The 11,081-nt window shown below is 41.6% G+C and overlaps 2 protein-coding genes across 4 annotated transcripts; one reads left to right on the top strand and one right to left on the bottom strand.

Annotated features, from left to right (window-relative positions):
• Positions 1-1,155: 1,155 nt before the first annotated feature.
• Positions 1,156-5,140, bottom strand: LOC115755481 (dihydrolipoyllysine-residue acetyltransferase component 5 of pyruvate dehydrogenase complex, chloroplastic). Its single transcript, XM_030694896.2, has 6 exons — positions 4,109-5,140; positions 3,543-3,734; positions 3,356-3,443; positions 1,605-1,675; positions 1,439-1,522; positions 1,156-1,273 (listed from the first exon to the last, which is right to left on the bottom strand). The coding sequence occupies exons 1-6, from the start codon at positions 5,006-5,008 to the stop codon at positions 1,169-1,171; spliced, it is 1,440 nt and encodes a 479-aa protein (XP_030550756.1). The 5' UTR covers positions 5,009-5,140; the 3' UTR covers positions 1,156-1,168.
• Positions 5,141-7,083: 1,943 nt separating this feature from the next.
• Positions 7,084-10,632, top strand: LOC115755479 (5'-3' exonuclease). 3 transcript variants are annotated; one of them, XR_007197561.1, is made up of 7 exons: positions 7,084-7,548; positions 7,655-7,825; positions 8,526-8,760; positions 9,080-9,302; positions 9,401-9,552; positions 9,628-9,724; positions 10,123-10,632. XR_007197561.1 is itself a non-coding variant. In XM_030694895.2 (6 exons), the coding sequence occupies exons 1-6, from the start codon at positions 7,186-7,188 to the stop codon at positions 10,134-10,136; spliced, it is 1,185 nt and encodes a 394-aa protein (XP_030550755.2). In that variant the 5' UTR covers positions 7,094-7,185; the 3' UTR covers positions 10,137-10,632. The 3 variants fall into 3 exon arrangements, 1 of the variants encoding a protein (XP_030550755.2); XR_007197560.1 differs by having other exon boundaries at positions 7,089-7,575; XM_030694895.2 differs by lacking the exon at positions 9,628-9,724 and having other exon boundaries at positions 7,094-7,575.
• Positions 10,633-11,081: the final 449 nt, after the last annotated feature.

The following is an 11,081-nucleotide window of genomic DNA, read 5'->3' as shown; positions in this document are numbered from 1 at the left end:
AAAAGAAATAGTTCATAAATAGAGTAAAGGCAGACTGACAGCTGCTCAAATTCGGCCGCTTAGGGTCCCTGCGACTGGCCGTCGGGTCCCGAATCCGGCCTCGGATGTCTCGAGTCAGCTCGCCAACGCCCCAGGTCCCCCCAAAAACAGAAGTCGGTCCGGCCTTTGGATTCACGGTTCTGCTCCGGCTGGTGGCAACAGTATATGCTGAATTTCAGTTTTAGAAACAACCCTCTTTTTGTCCAAAAGTGGAGGTCATTGTTTCGGGATTCATTCACAATTCCTTGTTGACTACGAAACAAATTTTCCGTCGACTTGACTAAAACCGTGCGAAACACGGAGATGGTCCACGTCGTTTGCATTTTCTGGCACAAGTTACCTTTTTTCAAAACATCATAGTCACTAGCCCTACATCGGACATCCCCACTTTGCCATGGTATTGTACATTAAAAGGACCGAACTCATTATACACATTGCAATTGTTTCTGATGACTAACGTAGGATTTCTCCAAGTAACAACGCGTCGCCACCATACACATTTTGCCGCACCAATACCACGAGGATAGGACCTTCTTCCACTTGCAATAAAGAGGTTCTCGCCATTCCAGTATTATGTCTATCATATTCATTACAAATGAAGCGGGTCTCGATCGAAAAGAAGTGCGCCGAGATGGCTGTCTAGTTCAGAGAAGTTCTGGCTTATTAGAAACTCGAGTAAATACCTATTTTATGTTTGCCGGAAACATGTTTCCGCACAATTGCCACATATAGATAGCAATACACATCATCTTAGAATTCAGATGCAGCCTCATGTCCCATCGCGTTAACCTTAACCAGTCTGCAATGTAAACCCAAGACAGGTTCATTGTGCAGCATACCAAATGAGCGCAACTAATAGCGAAATTTATTCATTGAAACAGCAATTGAAGAAGCATGACTTGATCAAAAGCTTGTTCAACACATCCATGTGACACAACTTCATACGTCGTTGCTCCAGTGGAATCTACTTCAATCAAGCAGTTAGCCTCACCTTCTGCATGAATTGATTCAGTTGATGCCAAAACTTGATAAACCAAAGGAGGACAAAACTAGTTTCCGGGGCAACCAACATTCTCTGAGAAAATTGGATGAGACAACACGGAGCCTTTGTTTTTCAAATTATGTTCAATCAAAAGGTGAGATCCTTTGGGTCCTCGATAATCTTGGCCAGGGTTCGCAAAAACTGAGCCAAATCAGCACCGTATATTACCCGATGATCCGCCGTGACATTTACCTGATGTCATTTATTTTTGCTCAATGTTAGAAATACTGCATGAAGCTGGAAGAACTTACACATGAACATCCAATCATAAGAATAATAAGCAGATGTCTGTTGAAGCTGGAAGAACTTACACATGAACATCCAATCATAAGAATAATAAACAGATGTCTGTTTTACCTGCATCTGATTCTTCATGCCAATTCGACCATCCTTTGTGCCCACAACTGTGGGCTGGGATGCACCAACAGCCATGATTGCTCCCTGCATGGATGCATGTATCAATTGCTTACACCATTCAATGCATTTCCTGCGAAGCAAGAGGGATTCAAGGTACAGTACTTACAGTTCCAGGGGGTAGAATGGCATCGAACCGATCAACACCAAACATTCCAAGGTTAGATAGAGTAAATGTCCCTGTCAACAAAACCAACAATGATAAGAAACAGATCACAAAGAAGAATGCTAAGCAGGCCATTGACCAAGAATAACTGTGGACAGCCTGGCATGAAAGAGGGTGCAAAGAAGTTAAAAACTTCTTAGTGAAGTATGGAAACTCAGCCCACTCAGTTTGCACAAGCATACTGCAGTCTGGTAGTGAAACAGTTCTGCTGACACCACAGAGACTAGAAAATAAACCAGAGGGAAACAAGCGATGTCACAACTTAAGTTGGGGGTCATGGCATACCCCACGTTCAAGTCTGAGTACAGAACATAAAAAAGAGGAAACCTTGCAATGTGGGATGCTCCAAGCCTGAGCTAGCCAAGAGACAAGAAGAACCTTCTGGGAACTCAGAACAGGCACAGACCACTAACAATAAGCTGAGTCCATAGATACCGGAATTGTAAAGACAATTACAAACTTTTCTCATCCGCTAGGGTAATGAAGACATAAAATTAAACAGACCCTAATCCCAGAACAACTGCCATCAAGCTAACAAATATCGGTATCTGTTCTATTTGTTCTTGCCCCATTTGCATTGTGTCCTTCTACTAGGGGCGAAGCAAGTGCATAAGCACATGACAAAAACTTATAACCAAGCATGCAAGGGCAAGCAAAAGAGAATTCTCACCATTTTTTCTTACCTCTTGCTCATTGTATACTTCTACTAGGGCCGAAGCAAGTGCAAAAGCACATGAGAACAACTTGTAACCAAGCATGCAAAGGCAAGCAAAAGCGAATCCTCAATACCCTAATTGTGCCGTTAGCCCAGTGCAACAATCATCTATCCGCTCTATGAGATGCATTTTGTGATTAAGAAAACCCCTCAATATGAAACACTGATATAGTGAGGTGCCACGACACTCTTTTTTATGGCGGGGGTATGAATAACCTCTTATTATGCAAATGAAACAATTATTCACCACGAAATTCATCTAGCAAGCATCAACCATATCCTGATCTCCAGAAGTATTGAAGCAATTGATTCGTTCATCACAAATGCTTTTTTCAATATTTGGTAGAACTTGCAAAACGCTGGAGTATGCATCATTCTACAAAATAAGCTAAAATAGCAGGAAAAACTTGTTGATATGAGCTGAACTCCTGAATGCTTCTATAATAGCATATCCGGGCTTATATAAGTTGATTGTCACGCAGCATAATTTGTCAATGCATCTTTCTGGCTATTCGGACCAATATTTAGATTTGTCTTTAGTTTAATATCCAGTCTGAGTTAGTAAGCACACCATTAAAATATTTAGCTCTGTTATCATGTTAAAGACAAGCTAAGATCAGTGGAGCCGTCAGCCGAATTTCAGATTTTGAAACTTACTTTTATTCAACACTGAAAGAAACACTCAGATCCCCTTCCATCTATTTGACTGCATCCCAGCATGAAAAGTCTCTCCAGAATAATTGTCGTGCAGGTCATTTAGTTATGGCCGCTGCCCTAAATAACTAAGCTTGGAATTTAAGTTCTTTGACTTCAACAACACTTATATTTCAATAAATTTATCTCAAATCAAAGAAACACAAGCATTCTAAAAGTTTGAAGATCCAACAGGATTAGTGGGCGCTGCAACTAAAGAAAAAATCGTGCACATAAATAAGGGAAAGATAAGATAATGTGTGAAAGGAATGATTTATGTTCTCACCAGTATTATATTCATGAGGTTGCAGTTGCTTGGCTCTGGCCTTGTCAACTAACTCCTTCCACTTTCTTGACAAAGAGTAGATATCCACCTAAACCAGTACATTACCATAAGCTCTCCCATAATTTCCAGCAATTCAATAATGAAAAAGAAAACCCCTACAAGGCAGATAATAGCATATATCAAGTACTTTATCTGCATCCTGAAGCACAGGTGTGATCAGCCCCCCATCTATAGCAACAGCAACTGCAATGTTGATGCTACTGTTGTATGTAAAGCTGTTCCCATCTCTGCAGCTAGAATTGATGACCGGGTGTTTAACCAATGCAAGTGCCGTCGCCTTGGCGAGCAATGCTGACATTGTGACTCCCTTTGACTTGATCTAGAAGACACACAACATCACGACATCATCAACAACACATGTATCTATTGGCAAACAATACCAAAGTAGACCACTCAAAACAAGAGAAACCGCGTACGCATCCATCAAGTTACATTAGCACTTCACCTGCTATAAACCAGCTAAGCACAAGGCACTATACTACAAGTAATGCAACACTGCATGAATAAGATTAGCTCAGGTAGAATCATGAAATTAATCCAAAACTTTGCTCTAATGACTCAGCCATCTGAATAGTCATTCCAAGATCAACTCATAGCTCACGCAGGAAAATGCTTAATTTGTCAAATTAACTGTCAATGGCAATCCAAAATGAACGGCTTAGCATATTATCACTATCATAGTCCTAACATTACCTTCTTGTAAAGAGCATCAAGCGCATCTGTGGTGATAGTGTACCCAACTCTAAAAGTAGGCACGCTCAAGCTCTCCACCATATTCCGACTCACCGCGCCCTGCATCGTTGTGAATGGAACTACTGTGCCCAATTCAATTGCAGAACTCTTCTCTGGAGCTGCCACTGGTGCAGCCACTGCAGCACCAGCTGTGGCCGCACTTGCTGCATCCGCAGCCACGTCCGCAGCCGCTTCCACGTCTTTAGCCACAATCCTCCCCATGGGGCCACTGCCCACTAACATTCCCAAATCAACCTTCAACTCTTTCGCCAGTTTCTTCGCATATGGCGATGCCACAACACGCTTGCCCCCTTCGGAAGCCGGGTGCACAGCCGAACCAACAGCCGCAGCCACTGTCGCAGCTGCCCTCACGACAGGAGCAACAGAGGCCGCGGTCTCGACCTGCGGCGCCGGAGCCGGAGCTGGAGCTGGAGCAGTGGGAGGGCCAGGCGGCGCCGATGACGAGTCATCCTCTGCTCTCGACTTGGCCTCGGCGATCTCGTCCTCGGTCTCGGCCAAGAGGGCGATGGCGGAGCCGACGGCGGCGACCCCACCTTCCTCCACCATGATGGCGGCCAAGTAACCGTCGTAGAAGGTCTCGACGTCCATGTCGGCCTTGTCGGACTCGACGACGACGACGCTCTCGCCCTTGGCGAGCTTGTCGCCCTCGGATTTGACCCAGGAGACGATCTTGCCCTCCGTCATCGTGGAGCTGAGGGCGGGCATGAAGATCTCCCGGATCTTGGACTGAATTGGGGCGGCTCTGGGTCCATTGCGGGGGTGGCCGGGGAGCGAGCTCTTGCGGGCGATGTACAGGGACGGCGAAGAAGGTAAGAATGTGGTTTGGAGAAGGCGAGCCATTCGACGAAATGCGTCAGCGAAAGATGGAGAGAGTGTGTGTGAAGTGTGTCTTATGTCCAGAGTCGTCGTGTCGTGGCTGTCATCGAAAGCATCGAAAACAGGCGAAGGTTTCAACAACCTTACCGGTGAAAGTGACGACGATGATTTGTGTGGGGGGTGGGGCCTTCCTGTTTGGTTTGATCGAGCCGACTCTCTCCGCATTGTCTGTCCCCCTCTTCCCTTGTGACTTGTGAGCACTCTTTCTTCCTTTTACTTTTTCTTTTTCTTTTTCCACACCACCGGATTCTCTCATTTTCTAATACTAAATTTATATAAATGAGGAAATAATACTACTAATCATCTAAGTTTTTATATTAAAAAAGTGTTTGGAAATTTTTTAAACACCTCGTTTTGTATAATATTCCTCCCTTCTTTTTGGAAAAATTTCAAATAAAAATCCGAAGTGTTATTATTTTCTCAAATAAGGGCATGCGATCTTTTTATTGTTTTCAAGAAATGCATAACAAAGGACATTTTCATCATTTTCTTTTTTTTATTTTCTTTTGTGTTTTTTCCCTTTTTTCCCTAGCTTCTCGCCAGCATGAGCTAAGGGCTACCGTCCTTTGCCTTGCCCAAGCGAGACCCTCGCAAGATATGGCCGGCGAGGGCAGCCCTCGACCCGCCCGGCAAGGGGTAGCCTCGCTAGCCTTGCCCAAGCGATGGCAGCCAAGTGGCGAGAAGCTAGGGCAAAAAAAGAAGGAAAAAAAAGAGAAAAAAAAAAAAAGAAAAAACAAAAATGCTCTCGATTAAGCTTTTCTTTGAAATAATAAGGGCGCTTAAGGCCCTTATTTGAAACAAAATCCATCTCAGATCTTTATTTGGATTTTTACTTATTTTTTTTCTTGTAATGTTCCTCTTGAAGTCTTGAAATCAGTTGCACCGACCCCCTTGGCCCGATCATTTTTCCAATTGGAGTTCTGTTCACATGCTTATCACGTGACTAATTAGCTTTCTTTTGAACGGTGAATCTGTCTTGGAGCACATGGTGAATTACATTTTACCATCGGGTTTTGGCACACGTAGCAAATTGCCGCCTAGCTTTTCAAAAAAAAAAAAATTTGGAATAACTACGTTGAAAATTCTAAAACTTATCACGAAGATGGATCTGTGTCCTAAAACTTTCGAAAAGTGTGATCAAGCCTTGAAATTTATTACGAAATTACAATCGAATATTAAAACTTGTTAAATTGGTGAAATCAAGTCACTTTGTTGATTGCGCTTTTCAAAAGCTTTTAGGATTTGAATGCATTTTCGTGACAAATTTTAGGATTCGATTGCGCTTAATACTTCCCTTAGAGTATTGTTTTATACTTATTTTGTTCACACAATAACTCATCGAAGTAAGGTACACTCAATAGTTCAGTACTTTTAATAATGAAGCTTGGAACATCTGCGCATTAACAAAGTGATACTCGCGTTTTGTTTAATCATAAAGTGATACTAAAATTGAAGCATTGTATCTTTTATTTGACAAGAAAGAGAATTGTCTTACATAGGTAACACTTTAATTTGTGCCGATGAATAAAATTTGGAGATTGTATAGTGTCATGCGATGTTAGGATTGTTCTTTTCATCTCTCTATTTGCTTTATATCTTACCCTCTATTGCAAGTTGTGAGAGGTCATTTTCCAAAATGACACAAAATTTTGGTCGATTACATGATAATTTCGAAAGCTGGACGGAGTGATCATTTTTTAAAGTGTGGTTTAGATTTGAAAAATTATTCAAAGTTGCCTTTGAAGGAAATTGGCCAAAGTCGACAATAGGGAGGACATTAAAGCAGGGGAATTGCAAAAATAAAAAAAGACAAGGAGCAACTTATAACCAGTCTAGAAATTTAGGGGGCAAAATGCAATTCACTTTTATTGTTGGATAAATTTGTTCATTGTAAAAGTAGCTAATTAGTCACGTGACAAAGCACATCGGAGCTCCGGTTGAAAAATGGCAAAAGTCAACATTAGGGGAATTGCAACTGAATCGCAGAAATTGAAAAAGTCAGGGGATAATTGCCAATAACTGCCAAAATATGGGGGGCAAAATGTAAATTAACCGTTAGAAGAAAGAATTTCTTGTGGCGGTTATACGCATTTGTGCTTCCGTTCTGAAGTTAACACCGCTCAGCGTGCTTGAGCTGAAATATGATGGAGATGGTGCAGGTGAGACCTCGACCGAGGGTGACGCTATGGCCTTCGTCTTTTCCCTTCTCCGCGAGCCTGAAGATCAGAGCAGATGCAACCACCGCTACGACAAAGGCAAGCAAGACGCGGAGCATCCAAGCGACCTTGTCTCCTTCAGTGTCATTCCGTCGAACAGCTGATGAGCAATCTTCCTCGACGGACGGACCCAGCAGTATTGGTGATGGGACGAGAGGAGTGAGGAAGAAAAAGATGAAGGCGAGCAAGAAGAGGGTCTTCTTCTTGGACGTGAACCCTTTGTGCTACGAGGGAAGCACTCCCAGCTTGCACTCCTTTGCTCGCTGGATCTCTCTCTTCTTCTCTCAAGTCAGCCACAGCGACCCTGTTGTTGCTGTGAGCCACCAGTCTCTGTCTCTCCCTCTATCTAACTCTCACATCAATCCCAACTTTGATTGAGGTTGTTGGTGTGCAGGTTCTTGATGGGGAAAGGGGCAGTGAGCATCGACGACGGTTGTTGCCTTCGTACAAAGCGCAAAGGAGGAAATTCTCAAGGCACGTATCACCTTTGCTGAGATCTTCATGGAGCTCAGTGGAAAGATCTCATCAAGTCGTCATAAATTTTCTCAAGGAATGCAATGTGCCGGTTTGTAAGCCTTGGAACCTATTTTTTATCATCTGAATTGTAGCAATAACTGTTGGAACTATTGCAATCAGTGTATGTCTGGATAATACTGAATTAGTATTGGGGCAGAATGATTTTGACGAGGATGTTTTCATAAAGCAACTATTATGTTGGATCCCGTATCTATGATAGGTTGATGATCTATAAGTGAAAAGAAAAAGAGCCATCTGCTCGATCTGTTAAACCTACAGCGATCACATTTCAAAAATTTATCCACCCATAGTCACAGAAGTAGAATATTCAAGTCTCTAGAATTTCTTTTTCTGATTAGGTGATTCCTTTTCGACCAAAAGGAACAAACTTGAAACTGTCTATTAAACATTCACGTGTTATGCATTCCTTGTGGAATTTAGCAATGTTAACTCTATTTCTTGATGGACTTGTACAAAGATCTTGATGAATTCAGGTCCCTTATTTCGTTTGTTTAAAGTTAATATCATCAACTTATTAGAGCACTAATCTTGTGTGGGAGTGATTTTCTAATTATGACGAACTGAATATAGACTCATTTGGTTATCGGAAGGCATTAGCGCCAGAGATGTAAAGGGCCGCTTTTTTTGTGTCACCGGGCTGTCTCCTGGTCATCTCAATAGTTACTAATATTTTCTTGAGTAAATAATATTTCAGTAAATTCAATTGGTGATAACATGAAGTCATTCAGGTCATTAAGGTTGAAGACCACGAGGCAGATGATGTCATAGCTACTCTCATGGAGCAAGCTCTTCAAAAAGGATTTCGAGTAGTCATTGCCTCTCCCGATAAAGATTTTAAGCAGCTGATTTCTGAAGATGTCCAAATTGTTATGCCTGTGGATGAGTTACATCGCTGGTCCTTTTACACTCTGAAACACTATATCGAGCAGTATAACTGTGATCCAGATTCCGATCTGAGCCTTAGTAAGTATGTGCTGCATCACTGCTTTTAGAAGTCAAAGTCAATGACTAAGCAGGCTTTAAGTTTACGATAATTAACCGTGAATCAAATTTCTTTTCTGCAGCTTTTTTTTTTTTTTTAATTTCTTTTTTGATGTTTAAGTAAAGAATCAGATCACTAGTCATCCTTCACTACAGGTGATAACACTATGATCTAGATGAGCGGTTATGTTCTGCTGGGTAACAACACTGAAATCCATAATCTCCACACAGCCATTCCGTTTAACACGGTCTATTTTTCTTTCTTGGGCTTCCAGAAACTTATTATTGGAAAACTTCTCAGGATGCATCCTGGGTGATGATGTTGATGGTGTTCCTGGAATCCAACACTTAGTTCCGGCATTTGGTCGGAAAACTGCCCTCAAGCTGCTAAAGAAACATGGATCATTGGATAATTTACTAAACGCGGCAGCAGTTAGAACTGTGGGGAAACAATATGCACAAGAAGCCCTTACAAAGTATGCAAATTATCTGCGAAGAAATTATAAAGTTCTAGCATTGAGGAGGTAAACTTTTTCTCGCACTTTCTGTTCCTCTTCCATGTTTTCAGTATTTCGTTTCAGGTTATTATGCTCCTGGATGTGATAAACAACATTTTACACAGGGATGTCAATGTTTTTCTTCGAGAGGAGTGGTTAGTTGAAAGAAATTCAGCTGGTGATTCAAGAAATTTATCTACCTTCCTCACATTGCTGGGAGAGGCGAAGCTCTATCGTCACAATAGACATCATCCTCCAAAGAATTTAACCTCAGAAGGTTAGCATCTCTAGGAGAGTTACTCTATAACATTTTTGCAGATTTGGCCTATTCTTGGATGATGTTTTATTGTAGATGTTGGCCCGTGTTCTTAGAACCAGAAAGGGAAAAGATTGGAGACTTGTCTGGTGCTTCGGTTAGCAATATAACCCATAAGTCCTTCAATTTCAAGGTTCTAGTCCTACTAAAGACTGATTTTCTTTACGTGTCACTTGAACAAGACTTCAAATCAATCTATCTTAGTCTAGACTTCAAGTCAGTCAGTCCCATTGCATTAGCTAATAAAGGCTGAACAAGGCTTCTCCTCTGCAAATTATTAATACCAAGACAAGAGCCATATATTCTGTCTCTAGATTCAAGGGATACTAGCAATCCTCTTGTTTTCATACCAATGAACTCGTGTCCATTGTATGTATTCTTGTATCAAGGCGTGCCAATTAACGAGTGATCAAATTCTAGTCATTAATCTAGAAATATCAAGTTTCCATCTCTTCCAGGATATTCAGTTCATATCTAAATTTGCAGCTTCAGTGCTTAATTTCTTGCTTTTTATCATTGTGCATCCTTCAGATAGAGGATGTTGAGGCTTGGTGTTGCGGAACATCTTGTTGGCAACTTGGCATAATGGAAGACGGTATGTTCAAGGGAGAGATTGAAGTAGAAGATGAATTTGGTGGAGCAATCTGGTTCTGAAGTACACTGCAGTCAAACTCCACTTCTCCAACCAAAAGAGGTGTAAAGGGGTTTTTTTTTTTTTTTTTATTTTGTTCCTGCCCTCGCCTTCCTCATGAGGCTAGCGTATCTTTCCGTGGAGGAGCAACTAGTTTTTTGACAGATTAGAGTCATGTAGTGCAGTTCATATCATCTGGTTCAAGTGACTTCCCTTGTGGTCCAGTTACCCATTGATTTTGTGCTGTCGGATGGTGCACATATTACCAAGGAACAGGAAGGTGAGCTCGATAAGTATATTGTAAAAGCTTCTGACGGTAGTTAGATATAGATGGAAAGTATCCCTTCTTTCCTACAAACTTGTTTTCGGTGGCAGTCTTTCCGGCCATAAGAAGAAATCTATAGCCACGTTAATATGTGTATCCCCGGCGCGTTTTCCTGTTTCTCTTGTTATTCTCTTTCATTTTCACTTGTAAAGGTATTCACTTTGGCGACACTATGATTGAGGCATCAGAAAATGATGAGAACTGCAGCTTGTGCGGTACGCAATTTATATTGGTTACGATGGATAGACACAGCAAAAGCCGGTTGAAGCATTGGAATCAGGTATAATTTCCGGGTGAAAAATACCGGCTGAACATGTACTAGTAGGCTTTCCGCATGCTCTTCAAAGCAATACACGATTCCTTCGACGATATTGAACATATAACACTCGCAAGTCGCCCTTGTGACTGTATAAAGCAGCATATATATTGTCCTCGCGTCCTCTCAGGTTTGTCAATCACAAATATGAATGTCACCCACATGTACATTTAATAAATAAAAAAGTGGACGATCTCCATATTTATAAAACACAAGTA

The sequence above is a fragment of the Rhodamnia argentea genome, chromosome 2 (assembly GCF_020921035.1).
Source record: "Rhodamnia argentea isolate NSW1041297 chromosome 2, ASM2092103v1, whole genome shotgun sequence".
Lineage (NCBI taxonomy): Eukaryota > Viridiplantae > Streptophyta > Magnoliopsida > Myrtales > Myrtaceae > Rhodamnia > Rhodamnia argentea.
Note: the sequence above shows the minus strand (reverse complement) of the source record. Positions and strands in the feature narration are given on the sequence as shown.